Source organism: Mchenga conophoros, linkage group LG15 (assembly GCF_057382185.1).
Source record: "Mchenga conophoros isolate Kocher_MC1m ecotype Shallow Benthic linkage group LG15, M_conophoros_male_GT1.1, whole genome shotgun sequence".
Taxonomy (NCBI): domain Eukaryota; kingdom Metazoa; phylum Chordata; class Actinopteri; order Cichliformes; family Cichlidae; genus Mchenga; species Mchenga conophoros.
Genome location: NC_140540.1, coordinates 29,125,260 through 29,149,347, shown reverse-complemented (window position 1 = coordinate 29,149,347; position 24,088 = coordinate 29,125,260). Strand labels below are relative to the sequence as shown.

The window sequence follows — 24,088 nt, the reverse complement described above, 5'->3', positions numbered from 1 at the left end:
TCACAGCAGGAAGTGGACAGTGCAAAAGTTATGAGGCAAAAATTAGAATACAATAAGAATAAATACAGTACACAACTGTACAGAATAGAATAAAATAAAACACTATATACAGTAGAATAAAATAAAATAAATATACAATAAGATAAAAATAGAATACAAATACTATATACAACTGAGTAAAAATACAACGATGACAGAAAGGATTATTGCACTTAGTATTATTGCATATGTATGGATGTGTGTGCTTGATCAGTTAAAGTCTTTATTATGGAGTCTGACAGCAGTGGGGAGGAAAGACCTGCGAAATCTCTCCGTCCCACACCGTGGGTGCCGCAGTCTCCCACTGAAGGAGCTGCTCAGTGCTGTCACAGTCTGCTGCATGGGGTGGGAGATGTTGTCCATCAGGGATGACAGCTTAGCCGCCGTTCTCCTGTCACTCACCACCTCCACTGGGTCCAGAGGGCATCCTAGAACAGAGCTGGCCCTTCGGATCACCCTGTTCAGTCTCTTCCTGTCCCCAGCAGAGATGCTGCCGCCCCAGCAGACCACGCCATAAAAGATAGCAGAAGCCACAACAGAGTCATAGAATTTCTTCAGGAGTGGGCCCTCCACTCCAAACGACCTGAGTCTCCGCAGCAGGTACAGCCTGCTCTGCCCTTTCCTGTAGAGGGCGTCTGAGTTATGAGTCCAGTCCAGTCTATTGTTCAGATGAACACCAAGATACAACTGTCAGGGAAGGTGATGTAGGTACAGAGCATATGAGAGTGGTTAAGTTAATGTCTCTTGTCTAGATGAAGGCACAAGAGGGATCAATGGCAAGGCGTAGAGATTCAGTACCTTCAGTCTTCAGTGGACACTCCATTTCTGGCACAAAACACCTGTAAAAGATGGTCGATTTAGGAGGTGACCCGACAACTTCAGCCTGTCAAACATAGTAATGGAGCAGTATGCTTTAAAAAAAACAAAAAAAAAACAAAAAAAAAAAAAACCCCAATTAAGCATGCACTCAGTACCCTAAGAATTATTATGGTAGTTAAACACAGTGATAGTTGTATATCACATTATATCATTTCAAACAGAGGTGATCCAGTAATCCTGCACTAATGAATTAGACTAACTATTCACTTTAGCTAAAGTTATTAAGTTAGCTAAAGAGTTGGGATGCTGTGTAAGACATAAATAAAGCTAAAATACAAAGGTTTGGGCACCGTTTTGCATGTTTCGCTACTGTAGGGGTCTCTGCAAGCATACAGAGGGGGTACTCTGAGAGGGTCCAAGATGACAACTTTGGAATTCTACTAGAAACAGTCGATCATATTTGTTTGTCAAAGCTGAATTCAGGGCAAACTACGCTAAATTAGCGTTTTTAGCTAGCAGCTACAATAAGCATAACAGCTACTGTACGGCTATCATTTGTTAACATGACGCTTGTTCTTATACATGTAATACATTTATTACCAACCTGAGAGTTTATCCGCTGGTCATTCGACATGACGAATGACTTCTGAAGTCTTAATTCAGCTCAAGACGCTGTAGATTCCCGTCAGTAACACTTTTGGTCCGCTAGTAAAACGTAGTTCTATTAATCTGCGCTTGAACCGGAACCGGATGTAAGTTCCAAAAAACTGAATTTTGGAACTGAAATTGAATTGTAGAACTGAAACTGAATGGTGAGAAGTGAAACTGAAATTATTCGAGAGCTGAATTTTTAAAGGATAAAATGCAGTTTCAAAGCAAATGAATTCATTTTCAAAATATAAAATGCAATTTCAATTTAGTGATGATCATTTTCAAACCATAAATTCAACTTCAAATTAGACTAATTCAAATTCAGTTTTCAAAAGCATTTATTCAAGTTACAATTCAGATTCAATCTGAGCAATTCAAATTCAAATTGAACTTATTCAAATTCAGTTTCTGATGGCACAGATTTCTGCCCATACCCAACACCCTAACATGGGAAGCACAAGATAGACCAGACTAGATTACATACACAGATAGATAACAGATAGAAAGATGGGCAAATAATGTAATACACATAGCACGACATGTGTCCTGATCTGTCGTTATTGCTTTCCACAGATCTGTTGTCATACTGATTAGAAAACAGTGATGTGATTGTGTGTCATGTTACCTACCTATTAACCAGGAAAAGCATTTATTGCGTGAGCAATCATCTGTGACAATGCAACATAATTGAAAGTATCAGCTGTATTGTCAAGCGGCAATGTTTTCTGGAAGACCAATTAGCTTTACTTCCACAACAGCTACTGTGATTCATTCTTTTCCTGTTTGTCTGCTGGTTCCTTTACTATGAACATAAATAACCCTGTGTGATTCTTAGATTTTTCCTTTACCTCCCATGAAGGACCTCCTAGGACACAAATGGAGAGAAGAAAACAAAAAGAAACAAATACGAAGAAGCACTAGGATGAAAGACAATAATGTCGAGGGAAAAAGAGATTAGTGTTACAACTTGTGTGTGTGTGTGTGTGTGTGTGTGTGTGTGTGTGTGTGTGTGTGTGTGTGTGTGTGTGTGTGTGTGTGTGTGGGGGGGGATTTGAGACATAGAAAGTAACCTAGAGTGAGCAGACACATACTTTGTGAAGTGAAGATTTGAGGAAGAAATTTGAATATGCAGAAGTTTGAAAAAAATGACAGCAGGAGGTACTGCTGATCCTGCTGACCCCCTTATATCATTGTTGCTGTTATTCAGTCACACACTGATAAAAATCGTATAAATACTTCTAGCACACATGAAGCTGAAACTTCAGTCGGCATCATTTTACCGCTTGTACTGCAGATAAAGCCCTTCAAGTCTATATAAACAGAATTGCATAACAATTCATTAATTATTAACTTTTGGTATCACTTGTCTTTGACGTCTACCTCCTGAGAGGCATGCTACAAAGCCAAAGAAGCCTTACCATGTTGAACTGATGATGTACTATGGACCTTAGAGGCTATTTTTCCCTTTATTATGGAAAGGATCCAGTGATCATCTACCACTATTGTCCTCTACTATTCCACTCTTTATTTAGAGAATGTACCAACATGCCTGAGGCCAAATGAGCTAATATGTGTATCCAGACATTTCCAGATCCAACTGCATTTGCTTTGGGGTTTTTATTACAGATTTTGGAATCTCTACACAATCACAATGAAGATTATCTTCTATCCATAAAGCTTTAATCCTGAACACCGAATTAATTACATCTAAAATGATTACATAAGACAGACACCAACTCAGCAGTACGGGCAGCTTCTAGCAGGGACGCACACACACACACACGCACACACACACACACACACACACACACACGCACACACACACACCCCTTGCATTCGGCTCAGCAAGAGAAACTGCGTTGACAGCACTAGAGCTTGCTTCAACATGTGCTGTGATTATACCATAAAAATAAACTGACCTCAGGTGTACAGCAGCCACCACACAAGTAAACTCATTAAATGCATCCATCTCCCCCACAAGTTGTGAAGCTGGCTAATTTTTTACTATAAACGTATTTAAGTTTGAAAATCTTATAAACCTTACCTGAATATTATTTAAAAGAGACATTAAACCGAGAAAGTGTTGTTTTGTTGTTGTTTTTTTTTAGCCTGTGGGACAGTTTTCCACCTACATACACATCCTAATGAATCTGGACCCATATTGGGTTTTTTTTGTGTATGGCAGTTTTTATTTATATTAAATGCAAATCAGTGCTTTCTGTTTATCTTCAAATAGTGCAAGTGTTTTAGCCTTTTCTAGAAGCAGTACTTTTTGGAAGGGAAAACAAAAACAAAAAGAACCAGTGTATTTTGAAACCTAATTTCCATCGATGAAGGAAAAACATTCAAATGAACAAAAAAGTAAGCGAAACGTAGAAGGGAGACACAATATAGAAGACCCCACTAAGTCAGAGAACAAAGGCTTTGAAGAAAGTGAAGACTCGAGACAAAAACAGCAACAACAAAACAGACGAAGGAACCACAAGAGGCGCTTCAGGTAGACACAAACTCAGACTTTTGTCTTTTAGAATTTTCCATAAAAGCCATCAGAATATGAATCAATGTCTTCTAAACTTTTGAACACTAAAGTTAAACCTGTGGTTAAAGCTTTTATTGACTGTGTTCCAGTCTACCCAACATTTTCAGCAAAGTGAAGTGAGCTAGAAGGAGCTGGTGACAGTGAGGTGCTGTCTCAGGCATACCTAGTAACATTAGCTTCTTACTTCATAAATCCTCTGTTAACTTGTGTTTTCTTCAATTTAAACCAAGCAGAGAGGAAGGCTGCTTATCCAACAGTATGCTGAGTAAAATGCCATGTGGCAGAAGTAGGATGGATTTATGCACCGAGTGAAAAGGCCATAACAGGAAAGTAATATCGGATGGAGATCTGTGTTCAGTGCCAAATTTGGAGGGAAATGTCCAAAAAAAAAAAAAAAGTATTTTGATATGTGGAGCAAAGCTGTGAGCAATGTGGAGAAATGGGAACATAAAGAAGGATGCGAGCAAAGACGGAGTGCAACCGTACCTCTGTCCTCTGGCCTGACCAGATGAGGCTTCTTGTCAGCACTCGGGATCTCCGGCTTAAGAGCTGAAAAACGAAACATGGTCCGCACAAGAGTCACCTCGTCTGTCTGACGCGACTGACTTGAGACTCACACAACAGATAGGAAGACACTTTCTCAAGTAAACACAACAAAGCACTGACACAAATACACTATCCTCTACCAGACACTTCCAGGCGGGTATGAAATTAGCACAGAATTGCCAGATGACTATTACACTGTGTATGTATTGGTGGGTGCACACCAGTGTGGTTTGGTTATGTTTAACATCTACACATTAAGAAAAAAAAAAAAATCTCTACACTGACAGGAACTCATGCACACACACACACACACACACACACACAGTCCTAGCAGGATATGAATGCAAACCCTGTGGTAAAAAAAATTATGCAAATGTGCATTTTGCAAACTGTAGATGTTGCTGCTGATACCAGGGACTGCTGTCTCTATACCCAAACTCAGTCACCACACAGCCTTCTACTTGAAGTAGAAGTAGATCACACACTTTGGGCTTTGATGAATGTTTCCTCAATCAGTTAAACGTAAACAAAGAGTACATGGCAGAGGAGCCAATCCTTTTTGGATTTTAATCTACTTTCTACCATGTGTATATATACTTCTTTTTTTTATGAGTTGCTACAGTTACAGGATCCCAGCATGTACACAGGTGCACTCAATGGGACATGATGATGGAAATATCCTGAGTACACAGCTGTTTCTTTTGCGTCCTTGATGATATTTCAGCAATGAAACAGCACAGACGCTGGCTATAAAGAAGGATTGAAACCAAAAAATTAACAGATTATTCTAACAATAATCTATATATTTTTTCCAAACAGTAATATTAATGCACTTCATATTTTTGAGGCGGTGTAGAATAAATGTAAACACCTACTAATTCTACTTAAGAAATGAGCTGCTCAATAGCAAGACATTTAAAGTAAGAAGCCCGTTTTCACACTTCCCACTGACTTGAGAGCAGATAATAAGACAAAGAGGTTAAACTGCTCCTTACCCGTGCTTTTAGATGGTGGAGGCGGTTTCTTCGGTTTCTGACAGGAAGACAAAAGTAGAGAGTTAATAAATGTTAGTGTGAGGATGACACAACAAAGTGATTAACTTTATTAAAAAAAAAAAAAAGCAAAAAAAAAAAAAAAAGCAGGAGTTAAGGAGAAAGGTACAAATTCGGTTTGGTCTAAACAAAGATTAAATTTGTTGCACTAGATTCAGTCCTGCAGTGAAATGTTGTGATTGTCTTCTTATATTAGGAGAGCAACACAGGCAGTTTAAATATTTTGTCATTTTACAGCACAGCCCTCTTCGATTACAACTCAATATATTAATTCAATGAAGATTAACCACGAGTCTGACTGTCTAACATGATTAACGCCAACACAAGTCAATATATAAGACCTACATTTTAAAGGCCTTACAATGCTGGTTTCAACCATTATTAACAGACGTACACAAAGTATTTCACTAATTAAAAAAAAATAAAATAAAAAAAAATGACGAGGTTCCATCTGCTATGAAACGGGGTGAAATAGGGTGGGAGGAGAGGCAAAGTACAGCGAGTGTCACCCGAAACCAACCCGGGCACTGGAGTATCACACTGGACGCATTTAGCACTTAGCAGGTTTACTTGCTCAGACATGTAGGTGTTGGCTGCTACTTTCAAAATGCTAAAGGTTATTGGTGTTTACAGACACAGACTTAAAAAGGTTTCTCTTTATATTAATACTGTGTCTCTCATCTAACTGTTCCCAACAATAAACTTTGGCATAATTATGACAATAATGCCTGTACGGGCAATATTTCAGTACAAGATTCGCCAGCTGACTTGTGCTGCATTAGTTAGACTGCCGCTTTGTGACATTTAATAGCTTAGGCACTGGTATCCTAATACCCATTAATAAAATCTATTTCCATAAAAATATTATGGTCAGCAGTGATGGGCTTACAGCATTCATTGAGTGAGTTATTTACTGTCCAGTCATGTTATATAACCCTAACATGACAAACACAAAAGCAGTTCTCAAAATGAATGGGGTATATATCTTTTTTTCCCCGCTTTCTTTTTTTTTGCAAATACACACCAACATCTCTGGAAAACACTTTTAATTACTCATCAGCATTACAGTAAATCTTATATACAAAGGTGTATATATGTATTGTATTGTTCCAGTTGACATTAAAGTGTGAGAGCGGGTGGCTGAAATATGTTCAGGACTTCTCTTGTTGTGTTATTTCAACATGTGCAGTTAAAGACGATTCTACCTCCCACAAATTAAATAAAAACTGATTTCATCCCAGCAATTCACATCTAAAGTAAGAGTCAAATATGGAAGCGGAGAAGGGATTATGGAGGGATTTGAGGGCACGCATGTTACATGTCAATGATAAAAGTCACACAGTGGCTCTTTTCCCAAGATTTTTATAGATTCAGTGAACGTAACAGGCTTTTATGTGTGTGTCTGATTTATAATACAGTCATGTTAAAAAAAAGAAAGAAGACACACACACCCACAACCTCACCCTGAGCATTTCAGTCAGATTGAGGTCTGGACTTTGGGCCACTGCAACACCTGGAGTCTTTCCTTTCCATTATAGATTTGCTGCTGTGCTTGGGATTATTGTTCCTGTGCATAGCAAAGCTTTAATTGTCAGATGACTTCACTCACTCATTCATGAATATTTAACACATTAAGGCCTGATTTAGATTTAGGGAATCTTTTTAATTGTTGCAGGCTGCGTTGACCCGATATGTAATTACATTTCTTGGTGTGTGTGTCATAGGTTTGCTGCTGAAGCATAAATCAGGTGTAACAGAGGCCTGTAGAGTCTGAGCTGTAATTCTTGGTCACTCTTGTTTCACATGACTGTATATCTAAAGATATGGTTCAATCATCAGCATGATCCATGATTATAACTCACCTTTATGTGTATTTAAGAAAAACAAAACTAGAATTAAATGAAACTATTAATAAAAAAACACAATTCCTTATACAAAGACTTCGCTTGCAGAATTTTGAACACAGTAACAAATCAGGTCAATTTCTAGCTAACCAGCTAAAAATAAATAAAGAAAAAACAACTATATGTGCTGCTAAAGATTTATCGGGGAACACAATATATGATCCTGGAAGAATAAACAACATTTTTAGGGATTTCTATGAAACTTTATACTCACCACAAATAAACCCATCTAAAAATGAAATTGATCTGTTTCTTGACAACGTAACTCTTCCAAAATTACTAGACAGTCAAGCAATGGAACTGGATTCGCCACTGACGCCAAGTGAACTCCAGGAAGCCCTGATAAGTATGCCCAATAATAAGGCTCCAGGTCCAGACGGCTTCCCTGCAGAATTCTACAAAGAATTCTGGACAATTTTGGCACCAGTATTCCACAGCATGTTGCAGGAAATCGAGGAAAAGGGCAGACTACCACCAAATATGAATTCTGCCAACATTAGTCTCCTGCTAAAACCAGGCAAAGACCCTTTATTTCCCTCAAGCTATCGTCCAATTTCTCTTTTAAATGTAGACCTTAAAATAATCTGCAAAGCTCTCTCAAAGAGATTAGAGAAAATGACCCCCCTCTTAATTCATCCTGACCAAACTGGTTTCATAAAAGGTCGGCACTCCTCAACAAACACTCGTAGATTACTTAATTTAATAGACTACTCATACGATAAAAACATCGAAACCATAATATTATCTCTAGATGCAGAAAAAGCATTTGACAGAGTTAATTGGAAATTTTTATTCGCAACTTTACACAAATTTGGTTTTGGAAACTCTTTCATAAACTGGATAAGAATATTATACAATTCCCCAACGGCTCGTATCAGAACAAATGACCAGACATCCTCCAGCTTCTGTCTCCTGAGGGGCACCAGACAGGGATGCCCACTCTCCCCTTCACTTTTTGCAATTTTTATCGAACCTCTAGCAGCAGCATTTAGACAGGCTACAACAATTAAGGGCATAAAATGTAAGAACATAGAACATAAAATCAGTCTCTATGCGGATGATGTGTTGCTTTTTCTGCAAAACACACAAACCAACCTCTCTGAGGTAATTACTTTAATAAACTGGTTTTCAAGAGTTTCAGATTATTCAATTAACTGGCCAAAATCTACAGTTCTCCCCATTAACTGCTCCTTCCATAATTCTTCCTCTGCCCTACTGCAATCCGGAAATATTAAATATTTAGGTATTAATGTCTCTCCTAAGCTTTCAGACTTAACTAAACTAAACCACATCCCACTTCTAAAGAAAGTAGAAGAGTCATAAGTGCAATAAAATAATCTATTAAGTGGGGGAAAAAATCCGGACTGCAAGAACAAGCAAACAAACCTAGTCTATCTTTTTATAGATCAACGTTGTTCATGTGAACAAAAAAGGTAAAGATGTCATTTTAATGCAACAACGCATAGCAATGACTTTTTCCTGTGCATATATGCATTTTCACTTGTACCGAGCAAACAGGCTTTGTGGTACAGATCATGCAGCAACAAGCAGCACACAGCAACAGTTTGAAATGTAAAACAGAAATAGTTTTAAATATATCAGTGCAGTTCTGCTATTTCACTTCTGCTTTCCTCTGTTTCTGCGATTCAAGATTTGAATAGTTGTGCGGGGACTTTGAATTTAAAATGTGCTCCACAAAGCAGGAGCCAGAAGGTGGGGCCACAAAATGTAAGGGCATAATGTAAATCAACAAAACACCAATGAGCACCAAAATACAAGAATAAAACAGTAAAGAATAATAAAAGCCAAAAGTTGAAACCCGTAAATAACAAGGAATTAAAATTAAATAATAAAGGTGAGCAGCAGACCTGTGAGCGAGAAAACACCAAAACTGAAAGCAAAAATTAAATCAAATGACTCAAAACAAATCAAATTTGCACCAATTGATCTCCTATAGTAATCACTGAATGTGGCCATGGATGATAAGCATACAGGGGGTACAGAATTATTAGGCAAATGAGTATTTTGTCCACATCATCCTCTTCATGCATGTTGTCTTACTCCAAGCTGTAAAGGCTCGAAAGCCTACTACCAATTAAGCATATTAGGTGATGTGCATCTCTGTAATGAGAAGGGGTGTGGTCTAATGACATCAACACCCTATATCAGGTGTGCATAATTATTAGGCAACGTCCTTTCCTTTGGCAAAATGGGTCAAAAGAAGGACTTGACAGGCTCAGAAAAGTCAAAAATAGTGAGATATCTTGCAGAGGGATGCAGCAGTCTCAAAATTGCAAAGCTTCTGAAGCGTGATCATTGAACAATCAAGCATTTCATTCAAAATAGTCAACAGGGCCGCAAGATGCCACTTGCCACCAGTTTGGCCATATTTCAGAGCTGCAACATCACTGGAGTGCCCAAAAGCACAAGGTGTGCAATACTCATGGCCAAGGTAAGAAAGGCTGAAAGACAACCACCACTGAACAAGACACACAAGCTGAAACGTCAAGACTGGGCCAAGAAATATCTCAAGACTGATTTTTCTAAGGTTTTATGGACTGATGAAATGAGAGTGAGTCTTGATGGGCCAGATGGATGGGCCCGTGGCTGGATTGGTAAAGGGCAGAGAGCTCCAGTCCGACTCAGACGCCAGCAAGGTGAGGTGGAGTACTGGTTTGGGCTGGTATCATCAAAGATGAGCTTGTGGGGCCTTTTCGGGTTGAGGATGGAGTCAAGCTCAACTCCCAGTCCTACTGCCAGTTTCTAGAAGACACCTTCTTCAAGCAGTGGTACAGGAAGAAGTCTGCATCCTTCAAGATGAACATGATTTTCATGCAGGACAATGCTCCATCACACGCGTCCAAGTACTCCACAGCATGGCTGGCAAGAAAGGGTATAAAAGAAGAAAAACTAATGACATGGCCTCCTTGTTCACCTGATCTGAACCCCATTGAGAACCTGTGGTCCATCATCAAATGTGAGATTTACAAGGAGGGAAAACAGTACACCTCTCTGAACAGTGTCTGGGAGGCTGTGGTTGCTGCTGCACGCAATGTTGATGGTGAACAGATCAAAACACTGACAGAATCCATGGATGGCAGGCTTTTGAGTGTCCTTGCAAAGAAAGGTGGCTATATTGGTCGCTGATTTGTTTTTGTTTTGTTTTTGAATGTCAGAAATGTATATTTGTGAATGTGGAGATGTTATATTGGTTTCACTGGTAAAAATAAATAATTGAAATGGGTATATATTTGTTTTTTGTTAAGTTGCCTAATAATTATGCACAGTAATAGTCACCTGCACACACAGATATCCCCCTAAAATAGCTAAAACTAAAAACAAACTAAAAACTACTTCCAAAAACATTCAGCTTTGATATTTATGAGTTTTTTGGATTCATTGAGAACATGGTTATTGTTCAGTAATAAAATTATTCCTCAAAAATACAACTTGCCTAATAATTCTGCACTCCCTGTAGTGTAACTTAAATAGCATCCTTTCACAACAACAGAAAATTTGATGTGAATTCCTCAAGAAAGTGTATCTCAGAATGTTGATCCCTGCAGTATTTGACAGAAACACAGATCTAAAAATCTCTCATCAGCAAGGACTGTCAACAGTGGGGAGGAAGACCACCCTTTCAACAAGAAGAGACCAGTAGTAGTTTTCCATCACAGGAACTATGATAGCTGCACCCATCCTTTACATACAGGCAGCTAAGGATGAAAAGAAGTGCTTGTGAATAGTTCGGGTACTCTGGATGCTTACCTCTTCTGCCTCTGGCTTTGGTGATGATTTGATGGACCCTATTGATGTGGGAGCCTGAACAAGAACAGAAATCTGCTAGAAAGTCACTCCAACAGCTTTCTCTGATGAGATCAATCAGTCAGACTTTCACACTATTTTACACAACCTGACGGACTGTTTAAAAACTGCTCCACTGATCTCAAAAGGCTCCTTTGTACTGTAAAAAGCATTTGGACGACACCAACAGTTACTTGCTGCATTTGGGACATGGGAAATTTAATCCGACTTCGAGCTCCATAAAACTAATTGGTAGATGTAAGATACAGTACGCCATATGTCAAAACTGGGATTGAGTGAGCAGTGTGAAGCAGGGAGTCCTTATCTAAACCTCTGCGTTTAATTTCATGGGTAGGAAAGACCAAAAGATTTTCACACTAAAAACTAAATAAAATGTAAGAACGCTGCAGAGTTTACTACACAGCTGGGGATCAAACTGTGTAGAAAGAGCAAATCCTGAACTGCACATTCAGGAGATTTTTTGACATGCAGAGACAGATGTGGGAAACACAATGTGGAACGCCAGAGTGGTGATGTTACGCATAGGTGGAGTGGTGATTGCCTGAAAGGTAGGTTTGTACAGGAATCGAAGCATAAATAGTGCAAAGTTTTTGTTTTACCCCAGGCTACATCAAGCTGAACTGAGCAGATGAGGGCAAGAATTAAAACACAGCAACAGGAACTAGAAGCCAGGAAATTTATAAAAAAGAAAAAGAAAAAAAAGAAAAAAAAGAATGTGTGTGGATTAAACAATTCACTTTGGAAAGTCTCCTGGAGTCCACTGAAAGCATCCAAAGGATGAAACCAAACTGCAATGTTTTCCTTAAGAGGAGTTTAGATGACTTAATCTATACATCTAACCATCATAGTGACTTTGCAAAGGAACTGAACAAGACTTCAGGACACAAGAGCTAAAAACAGTTTTAGAGTTGCACATGGAGATTACCTCAAATGATACGGAGACCACCACAGTGCTACATCCCTGTGGGGCTCATTCTCATGCGCAGCATTAACGTGCTGTCAGTCACCAGAATGTGATTTTCCTAAGTGTCCTGATAAGCTGATGAAGAGATGAGAGTTTGAATGACATCATATTTACTCCTCCTGATTGGTCCGTGTGAACAGAAAACAAATCAGGACTAAAACATAGTACTGCATAATTTCTTTTTCATTGGTCCAAATCAAATTGAGTTCAGGTTAAAAAACTGAATTAATTTATTGACGTTTGGTTTTAATTTATACGCACAGTATATCCACTGTGACTGGTTAATGGATGAGGGGAATGGAAAGATGATTTTATAGTAGTATATAAATACATGGGGAAGCTCAGCAAAAGGACTGAGTGCATCATGGGAAGTCCCCCAGCAGTCTAAGCCAATAGCAGCATTACTAAGGGATAGCTAAGTGTTAACTGCTCCAGCATGAAGTGAAGGAAGTAAGCCTCTAAGGATCACTCTGGATGTTTCTAAATTTTGCATCACTGCAAATATAAAGAACATATCCTTGTATCTATTTACTCTCATATTTTACACCATGAACACCACCCGCCACACCCTCCTGAGTCTCACGAATCCCTCGGTTAACTTAAAGAACCTATAACAGATGATCTAGTAACGAATGACTGGGAACGTTGACTGTAGACCATAATGAGTTCATTCTGTTCTTTTTCCAATCCCACCTCTTTCTCTGCTTCAGAAATCATGACAACGAAGTTGTCAGGGAAGACGCCTTCTTTGCCTCCGACTTCGCCTCGCCACCAGCCCGGCTCTCCTGTGTCCTGTGACAGAGGCAACAGAAAACAATGAGCGGAGGCTAGCATGACATCACACGTATGTCCAATAAGGCTGTTGTTTTTTCTTTATTTAAAACTAATGTAATCTCCTTTTTGAAAAAAAAAAAAAAGAAAGAAAGTTTTTTATTACTTTGAAAACTACATAGCCTGAACCCTGACCCTACGCTATCAGGGGTCTTGGCAATAAAGGAGTCAAAGAAAATATGTAAAACAGGACAGGGAAAAACAAAAAGACCAGCTTAAAAAACAAAACAAAACTTAACTCCCTCTACTAATATGTCAAAACTTGTTTTCATTTGAATGCACTTTTCTCGTTTCACCACTAGATGGAGGCAGCTTCCCAAGAATTACAAGAAACCACGTGTTGCTTCCACTTTTCTCTCTTGCAATGCAGCTATAGGGCTGCTATGAACTCCCCACACATAAATAATTACATCCAGTTCTGAGAGCTAGGTTATAAGAGTGTAACTGGTTTGGTACAAGTCCATGCTACAGTATTGTTTGTGCGGTTGGCTGCAAAATGAAAGCAGCAATGTTCATGTTGTAGATGCATAAATGGTAAAAATGGGTGATTTCAGGCAGCATGATGATTTTATAATGTTGCTGTGAAGCAATAACTTGTATGAGGTGCTGAAAACAAAAGCAAAGAACAGTTTGTTTTTTGCCAGGCAACATAACAGTATCATCATACAACAAGCAGAAATGAAATGTTATTATTGCTAAATTACAGTGATATAATGCTTTTATATAGTGTTATATGTGCCTAAGTGCTAAGCACAAGCTATTTTAGCCTGTTGCTAAATTGCTGCTAGGCAACATTATGATATCAGATGATACACATTTAGCTGCTCAACTCCTGATCATGTGAGAAGAGTTGGTGCACACAGACATATAACAGGATTGCACATTTCCTTTTTGCTAAAGTTCCCTTGTTCTTCACCTGTTCTTCTGCTTCACATGTTGGGTTGTGACACTGACGAAAAGGTATTTCATTACACAAGTTTACAGCATGAGTCACCTGGAGGCTTACCTTGCTCAGCACGTGTACAATATCGCCTTCATTCAGGGTGAGCTCGTCCTCGTTTGTGGCTTTGTAAGCGTACGCCACCTTACAGTACTCTTTAGCTGTGGAAACCAAAACATTGGCTTCTATTATAGATTGAAGACACAAAGAAAAATCACCAATACACTACTTTATTCAACTTGTCACCACATTTGTCTCTTTACTAAAAGACGAAAAATATTAAACAGTATCTATATTTAAAGAGCAACCTCGGGGATGTTTTCATGTTTCTCAGCCAGATAGTGTGATGTGAGAAGCATGGGGAGCCTGCCCAGTGTTCTACATCAATTTCTCACTCAATTTCTAACTCCTAGTGAGTTACATATAAAACAAAAAAATATAAACCTATAAACAAAAGCAACATGCATTGGCTAGTAGCAAACAATAACTGTCAATTTTTGTTCATATATTATTCAAAGTGAGGTGCTAAGCAAACATCATGTTGAATACATGTTGAATACGTAAAGGTAAAAAAGGAGCACATAAAAACTTTCAATAATCTCATTTACACTTATTCAGACCAACAAATATGCTAACCCTTCACCCAAAAGGCAATCGACTTTTAATCATTCATCAATCAATCTATGACAATATCTGGGGCAGGTCTGCAGGGGCAGAAGGATGAGCAGTGACCTCCCTTTCTCCACCTGCTTCCTCCAACTTTCAGACATTAACAGGCCAGCTGACAGTTACAACCTCTGTAGTTTGTCCTAGGACCTCCTCCCTGCAGGATAACACCTCGGCCTGGAGGCGTCCATCCCATCCCATCCCATTCCATCCCATCCCACTCTTTTTTGACGTGGAGGAGTAGCAGCTCCACTCCAAGCCCCTCCTGAAAGACCAAGATCGCCGCCCATCAGGAAAGCAGAGCCTAGCCACAATTCAGAAAAAGCTCATTTCTGCTTCTTTTATCCATGACCTCAAGCCAGCACCTGTCTGCTGTATATGAATGACCTGGCCAAGACAAACAGCTGAATTTGAGATTCATCACCTTTGGCAGGACTTTTCTCAGGTTTTGTGCAAGTCTCTTTTTACCTTTATTTCTTCAACAATGGGATTCTAATCATTCCTGCATTTATTGGACACACTCGTTAAACATTCCCAGTGCCGACGGTAAAAGGATGCTCGGCTTTAATGAGCTGTCAACCATTTTCTGTAGCACAAACAAATTCCCAGCAGCTTGCCTGGGAATTTGCTTTCTGCTTGCCTGATCTACAGATCAGGCAAGCAGAAACCTCGAAAAGGAAGTTTAGCCCATTCTTGGAAGAACTGTTTCAGCTCAGTCACATTCTCAGGATATCAAGTGTAAACAGCTACTGAGATCAATCCAGAGGATCTCTACAGGGTTTGGGCTCCAACTGAATCGCCTCGATCGGCGAAGGTTGTCGGTGATGTCATTCAGTGCTCTTACTTAGATATTTAGGGTCACTGTCCTGCTCACCTTTTAAGCCTATTAAAGATCATTCAAAATAAGAGAAAAAACAAAAACAGCAGAGAGCACAGAACCTCAATGAAACTCAGTAACTTGTACTTGAATGACAGGGGGAATACCTGGTAGGATTGCTAAGTGACTAGAACGCTGAATGGGCCAAGCAGCTACTAGCAATACTGTTACTGTTACTTTCAAAGCAGTGTATGACAAGGCCGAGTACTATTCAATTCAATTCAATTTTATTTATATAGCGCCAAATCACAACAAAAGTTGCGTCAAGGTGCTTCATAGATACAGAGAAAAACCCAACAATCATATGACCCCCTATGAGCAAGCACTTTGGCGACAGTGGGAAGGAAAAACTCCCTTTTAACAGGAAGAAACCTCCGGCAGAACCAGGCTCAGGGAGGGGCGGCCATCTGCTGCGACCGGTTGGGGTGAGAGAAGGAAGACAGGATAAAAGACATGCTGTGGAAGAGAGACAGAGGTTAATAACAGATATGATTCAATGCAAAGAGGTCTATTAACACATAGTGAGTGAAAAAGGTGACTGGAAAGGAAAAACTCAATGCATCATGGGAATCCCCGGCAGCCTACGTCTATTGCAGCATAACTAAGGGAGGATTCAGGGTCACCTGGTCCAGCCCTAACTATATGCTTTAGCAAAAAGGAAAGTTTTAAGCCTAATCTTAAAAGTAGAGATAGTGTCTGTCTCCCGAATCCAAACTGGAAGCTGGTTCTACAGAAGAGGGGCCTGAAAACTGAAGGCTCTCCCTCCCATTCTACTTTTAAATACTCTAGGAACAACAAGTAGGCCTGCAGTGCGAGAGCGAAGTGCTCTAATAGGGTGATATGGTACTACAAGGTCATTACGATATGACGGGGCCTGATTATTTAAGATCTTGTATGTGAGGAGCAGGATTTTGAATTCAATTCTGGATTTAACAGGAAGCCAGTGAAGGGAAGCCAAAACAGGAGAAATATGCTCTCTTTCTAGTCCCTGTCAGGACTCTTGCTGCAGCATTTTGGATTAGCTGAAGACTTTTCAGCGAGTTTTTTGGACATCCTGATAATAATGAATTACAGTAGTCCAGCCTGGAAGTAATAAATGCATGAACTAGTTTTTCAGCGTCACTCTGAGACAGGATATTTCTAACTTTAGAGATGTTGCGCAAATGGAAGAACGCAGTCTTACATATTTGTTTAATATGTGCGTTGAAGGACATATCCTGGTCAAAAATGACTCCAAGGTTCCTCACAGTATTACTGGAGGCCAAGGTAATGCCATCCAGAGTAAGAATCTGGTTAGATACCATATTTCTAAGATTTTCAAGGCCGAGTACAATAACCTCAGTTTTATCTGAATTAAGAAGCAGAAAGTTAGCGGCCATCCAGGTCTTTATGTCTTTAAGACATTCCTGCAGTTTAACTAATTGTTGTGTTTTATCTGGCTTCATGGACAGATAGAGCTGGGTGTCATCTGCATAGCAGTGAAAATTTATGCTTTATGTCTTCTAATGATGCTGCCTAGGGGAAGCATGTACAGTGGGGCAAAAAAGTATTTAGTCAGCCACCGATTGTGCAAGTTCCCCCACTTAAAATGATGACAGAGGTCAGTAATTTGCACCAGAGGTACACTTCAACTGTGAGAGACAGAATGTGAAAAAAAAATCCATGAATTCATATGGTAGGATTTGTAAAGAATTTATTCGTAAATTAGGGTGGAAAATAAGTATTTGGTCACCTCAAACAAGGAAAATCTCTGGCTCTCACAGACCTGTAACGTCTTCTGTAAGAAGCTTTTCTGTCCCCCACTCGTTACCTGTATGAATGGCACCTGTTTGAACTCATCATCTGTATAAAAGACACCTGTCCACAGCCTCAAACAGTCAGACTCCAAACTCCGCCATGGCCAAGACCAAAGAGCTTTCAAAGGACACCAGGAAAAGTATTGTAGACCTGCACCAGACTGGGAAGAGTGAATCTACAATAGGCAAGCAGCTTGGTGTGAAAAAATCAACTGTGGGAGCAATCATCAGAAAATGGAAGACATACAAGACCACTGATAATCTCCCTCGATCTGGGGCTCCAAGCAAGATCTCATCCCGTGGGGTCAAAATGATCATGAGAACGGTGAGCAAAGATCCCAGAACCACACGGGGGGACCTGGTGAATGACCTGCAGAGAGCTGGGACCAAAGTAACAAAGGTCACCATCAGTAACACACTACAACGGCAGGGAATCAAATCCCGCAGTGCCAGACGTGTTCCACTGCTGAAGCCAGTGCATGTCCAGGCCCGTCTGAAGTTTGCCAGAGAGCACATGGATGATACAGCAGAGGATTGGGAGAATGTCATGTGGTCAGATGAAACCAAAGTAGAACTTTTTGGTATAAACTCAACTCGTCGTGTTTGGAGGAAGAAGAATACTGAGTTGCATCCCAAGAACACCATACCTACTGTGAAGCATGGGGGTGGAAACATCATGCTATGGGGCTGTTTTTCTGCCAAGGGGACAGAACGACTGATCCTTGTTAAGGACAGAATGAATGGGGCCATGTATCGTGAGATTTTGAGCCAAAACCTCCTTCCATCAGTGAGAACTTTGAAGATGAAACGAGGCTGGGTCTTCCAACATGACAATGATCCAAAACACACCGCCCGGGCAACAAAGGAGTGGCTCCGTAAGAAGCATTTGAAAGTCCTGGAGTGGCCTAGCCAGTCTCCAGACCTCAACCCCATAGAAAATCTGTGGCGGGAGTTGAAAGTCCGTGTTGCTCGGCGACAGCCCCAAAACATCACTGCTCTCGAGAAGATCTGCATGGAGGAATGGGCCAAAATACCAGCTACTGTGTGTGCAAACCTGGTAAAGACCTATAGTAAACGTTTGACCTCTGTTATTGCCAACAAAGGTTATGTTACAAAGTATTGAGTTGTATTTTTGTTATTGACCAAATACTTATTTTCCACCCTGATTTACGAATAAATTCTTTACAAATCCTACCATGTGGATTCATGGATTTTTGTTCACATTTTGTCTCTCACAATTGAAGTGTACCTCTGGTGCAAATTACTGACCTCTGTCATCATTTTAGGTGGGGGAACTTGCACAATCGGTGGCTGACTAAATACTTTTTTGCCCCACTGTATAGTGTAAACAGAATTGGTCCTAGCACTGAACCCTGTGGAACTCCATAATTAACCTCAGTGTGTGAAGAGGACTCTCCATTTACATGCACAAATTGGAGTCTATTAGATAGATATGATACAAACCACTGCAGCACAGTACCTGTAATACCTACAGCATGTTCTAATCTCTCTAATAGGATATTATGGTCGACAGTATCGAGTGCTGCACTAAGATCTCTGTGCTTGTCCTGCTAGACGAGTCCACTGTCAGAGGCCATAAGAAGATCATTTGTAACCTTCACTAAAGCTGTTTCTGTGCTGTGATGAACTCTGAAACCTGACTGAAACTCTTCAAATAAGCCAGATGATCAGTTAGCTGTTTGACAACTACTCTTTCAAGGATTTTTGATATGAAAGGAAGGTTGGAGATTGGCCTATAATTAGCTAAGACTGCTGGGTCTAGAGATGGCTTTTTGAGTAAAGGTTTAACTACAGCTAGCTTGAAGGCCTGTGGTACATAGCCGATTATTAGAGATAGGTTGATCATATTTAAGATCGAAGAATTAATTAATGGCAGGACTTCTTTGAGCAGTTTTGTAGGAATGGGGTCTAAAAGACACGATGGTTTGGAGGAAGTAATTATTGAAGTTAACTCAGAAAGATCAATTGGAGAAAAAGTGTCTAACTTAACATCAATGGTACTAAGAGTAGCTGTAGATAATATTACATCTGTGGGATGATTATTGGTAATTTTTTTTCTCTAATGATAAAAATTTTATTTGTGAAGAAGTTCATGAAGTCATTACTAGTTAACGTTAAAGGGATGGTTGGCTCAAAAGAGCTCTGACTTTTTGTCAGCCTGGCTACAGTGCTGAAGAGAAACCTGGGGTTGTTCTTATTTTCTTCAATCAGTGACAAATAGTAAGATGTTCTGGCTTTGCGGAGGGCTTTCTTATAAAGCAACAAACTATTTCTCCAGGCTAAATGATGATCCTCTAAATTTGTGATACGCCATTTCCTCTTCAGCTTAGGAGTTAGTCGTACGTAGTGAGGAGGTAAAATTATTAACAAAATAATCGACCTCTGTTGGAGTAGTATTCAGATAGCTGCTCTGCTCTATGTTGGTACAGGGCATTGAAGATGATAACAGTGGGTGGATTATATTCTTAAACTACCAAGTGTAAATGTGTGAACATTGGACAGAAAGCACTGACATGTAGAAAAAGTGCTTATGAATGTTATAGAATGTGCTTTGAGTGTTGTAAAACAACATGACTATTTACCATTTAACACGTTTATTAGACACACAAATATTTTAGAAAAATGCCAAAAACGTGTTTAAAACTATAGACACTATTTTGACATTTTTGGGCAATTAACATGGTCCTTATTCACACAGTGTGACCATAGAAATATTTTCATGCAACCTCCTCTGGCCTTGATAACATCTGGTATTCTGGCATTGTTTTTATGCACTTTGACAGTTTCTTTTATTAGATCCCATAGGTTAGCTGTCTGATTATCTTTGAATCCACTAAATTCCAGATTTGTTTAATAGTCCGGACTTTGACCTGGTTGGCCCATCAGTTCCAGCACTCCAGATTCCTTCTTCTGGGTCTCTGCACAGCTTTGAAGCCTGCTTGGGTCATTGTCTTATTGTTATATGAACCGACAACTGATCTGATCCTTCTGTGTCTAGTACTTAAAGCTTCAGTACATTTAATCAAACAGAATATTCAAACAAAAAGGCTATACTTTCTGTCCAAGAATGCAAGCAAATAGCTAATTTGGCATCTGAATCAAAAAATAATCATGTGCTTCATTATTTACTCTGTAAATTCATGGATAATAATAATACTAATACTTATTATTATATTTTAGCATTAAAAAAATTCAGATGAAAGCACCTGTGCATACTGGTGGATTGACCATGACAGAAGCATAAAAGGGATTTCTTACCAATACTGTTAATGTGGGACAGCTGTGGCCTAAATACTACACTGGGGGGCAGACTAGTACATCTATCAGGTACTGCACGTGGCCAGGTTTACTCTGGGCTTAATGATGTACACTTAGATTCATTTCACATAGTCCTTTTTGTAGAAAGTTAAGAACCCACTGCCACCGAGAAAAACTCACCTCTACCAGATTTGTTGCAGGTTTGCTGCTTGTTAATTTTCTGAAATAATCTACAGAGGGTTACTGCATGTGGGAAATAGTTCCAACTACATCTTGTCAACAAATGCAAAGCTGCATCAGATCCACCAAAATATCAGTAGCTCACCGATATGCTGAACGCTTTAACAACATCACCAGTAATGCACTAATGCTTCATTTAGGTTCATTAATATAAACACGCACAGGTGACTCTTTTTTGCATGGTGGCAGCTAATTGGTCAGTGCTGCTCCATACTCCTCCATAATCAATACCCCTTAGCAGAAAAGGGATGCATGTAGATCACACTTCAGATTTTACAGTACATTTTAAGGCTTGCAATTCCACTCTGTAGACTGTTTTGAACCAAGGTTTTCAGTATTTAAAATCAATAAATCTCACAAAAAGATAAACAAAAAGACAAACATCACTCTCATACAGATCTATAGACTGGTGACAGAAATTACACTAATGCACCTGAAGTATGTTTGTAGTGTGTTACCTTTGGCTTTGCTGTCTCCATCTGCTTTCTGTGAATCTGTCGTGTTGGGAGGGGCGGGCTTTGCAGCAAGGGGTATTGATGGGATTGGCTAAAATGAAGCAAACCATACAGATGGGAATGATTTATCAGACATGAGTGGACAGTGTTTGGAGGCGCGTTGTCTGTTGAACAGTGTGTCTGAACTGAAATGAGTGGAATAATCCAAACAGCTTTCTTTCTTTTTTTTTCTTTTTTTTTTTTAAAGGACATCGGATGGACTGTGTTGCTAATTATGAGATTAATAGTTACGGATCATAGGACGCAGCAGGAAAGAAGAACGACAAGTGCTTCAGTCACAGGCAAGAAAAACAGAGCATGAGGATAAAGAATCCTGAGAAATGTTTGAATGCCAGCAACAATGAGGTGCTAAAAGGAATAGGTATGAATCAGTTTTTAAGGTTTTGGGGGTTTATTTGAGTCGGGCCGGGCCGGGTCGGGTCGGGTCGGGTCGGGGGGGGGGGTGTGTCCCTAAAAGGTGCAATAAGTCAAAGTCAGACAGTAGTGTTTGAGGGATGATGAAGGTCACATGAAGATACCTGAAGCTGTGAAGAAGACTGTGGGAGAACATGTGAAATGTGGTGGTATGTAAGGAGTGGAGGAGAGTGGGGGAAGCTGAGCTAGTGATAAAGACAGAGTGTGAAAGCTGTTGTGAAGAAGAGAGAGAGAGAGGCAAAGTTTCAGAAAAACAATAAAAGCTATACTAATTATTCACTGAGCTTATGCATCGAGTTGTTTATCAGGAGCAGGCTGGGATTTACTCTTTCCATATTTGAGAAAATTATACTTGACAGGTGAAGGTGAAAGTTCCGGCTTGGACTTACTGTGATGATAGCAACAAGTGTGTTCATTAAAATAAACATTAATGTAGGTATGGTCCTTCAGTGTCCACAGTAATATATGAGCCTCATGAGTGTCAGACTGAACAGAAGAGCTGACAAGCTAACATAAAAATAATCATTACAGATATGACTTGAATCACACATGGGGTGTCAACCAACAGAAACATACAGCACACTAAGATCATGTAATAATACTGTCCTAATATAATCCTATCATGGCCTGATGTTGTCAAGATATGACACAATATTTTCACAATGTGATACTTTTAGGATAGAATATTGTGACAACATGATACTATCACAATAAGACATGATACTATTACAGTACAATACTGTCACAATATCAAGATGTGATATTATCGCAGTAATATAAGGATTTGATGTTGTTACGATATGGTTACCAGAACGAAGTCAAATAACATAAGGATACAAAACTAAACCACTTAGATACAATCCTGTCATGTCACAATAATATTATGACACACTGCCCTCAGTAATGCATGGTATTAATCAAACACTCATTCTGTGATGCTTGATACAAGGAAATCCACAATATCGTGATTTCTATAACTGCAGGAAAAATGGGGGGGAGAAACGTGTGGCAGCTCGATTTATGGCAAGGAGCTTTTGCCTGATGTCTGCCATTACTGTGGTGTAAATCGCACTTACGTTTTCGTTCTTCTCCTCTTTGTCAGGGGTTTGCACTGAGTGCCGTTTTTTGTAAGAAGCATCTTTGAAAATATCTCCGAAGCCGACTCCTTTGATCTTCTTGGGCTGGGCAATGCCTCCGTTCCCCGGAGTGGGCAATGGTGAGGTGGGTGTGCCAATGCTTTCCGCTCCATTTCCATCTGATTGAGACAGAGTTTGAGTTAACAGGGGTTCATTTTACTATTACTGTAGTACTTTATAAGACACCAGAAGAGTCTGTTTTCAGCCGACAGTCAGTGCTGCAACTGTGATTTACTTCTTAAACAGGGTATTCCATCTCAAATCATAGTGGGGCTTCTGCTTGACCATCACAATAATAATACTTTTAAAGTGAAATTCTTAGTTACAAAGTCAAGGAAATGCTGTTTTCATTCAACTTTCATAGTGAATTAAGCACCTATGACAAGCGGTACCATAAAAACAAAAATATCCATCAATGGTCTAATCCAAAGCCAGGGAAGATTAAAATCAGTCTCAGCTGAGCATGATTCATTTAGGAAGTGTTCAGATTAAAACTGGTCCTGACCTCTTCTCTGTTCTCTGGTCACAAATCTAACAATTGCATGCAGTGTAGATCAGTCATAGCTAGCTGGATAGTCATTTGTTCGGCTTCATTGCTAACGTTATCACTAGCAAAGTCATATCCCGGTAGAAATGCTAGTTTATCAGCTTGCCAAATTACTTCAGCAGCTAACATGATCCATGTTACTAAATTCTGTACAATATGAAATGGTGTTGATAGTTGAGCTAAGCAGCTCTGTCAGTAATGCAAAGATTTACCTTTCACAGTGACAATCAACATAAAAGGTAGTCACCCAGCTAGCTGTGGTTTAGCTACACAACATATCTGGCTTTTATAGTTTCATAAAAAACGTGTTGACTCTGCTCTCATTGTCCTACAGTACACACACACACACACACACACACACACTCTGACTGATAGAACTTTCCTCCAATACGCTCTCATATGAAATACTTGTTTACTACTGACTGCCATCAATCTGTGGATCCTAAATTGACTTTTTTTTAAAAGAGCTTCTGTATCTCTCAGTCATAGAAGAACCGGGCAGAAGGCT

General features: G+C 39.6%; 1 protein-coding gene across 4 annotated transcripts in view; it reads right to left on the bottom strand.

Moving 5' to 3' along the window:
- cd2ap (CD2-associated protein) overlaps positions 1-24,088 on the bottom strand; it is a 110,204-nt gene that overhangs the window by 38,410 nt on the left and 47,706 nt on the right. For 2 of the 4 annotated variants that reach the window (XM_085247053.1, XM_085247054.1), the window contains exons 6-12: positions 22,974-23,152; positions 21,427-21,514; positions 14,177-14,271; positions 13,033-13,131; positions 11,319-11,372; positions 5,590-5,626; positions 4,535-4,597 (exon numbers count right to left, since the gene is read on the bottom strand). In XM_085247053.1, coding sequence (XP_085103179.1) covers positions 4,535-4,597; positions 5,590-5,626; positions 11,319-11,372; positions 13,033-13,131; positions 14,177-14,271; positions 21,427-21,514; positions 22,974-23,152 — 615 coding nt within the window. Of the gene's footprint in view, positions 1-4,534; positions 4,598-5,589; positions 5,627-11,318; positions 11,373-13,032; positions 13,132-14,176; positions 14,296-21,426; positions 21,515-22,973; positions 23,153-24,088 lie in introns of all 4 variants that reach the window. The other 2 variants (XM_085247056.1, XM_085247055.1) reach the window with 2 other exon arrangements.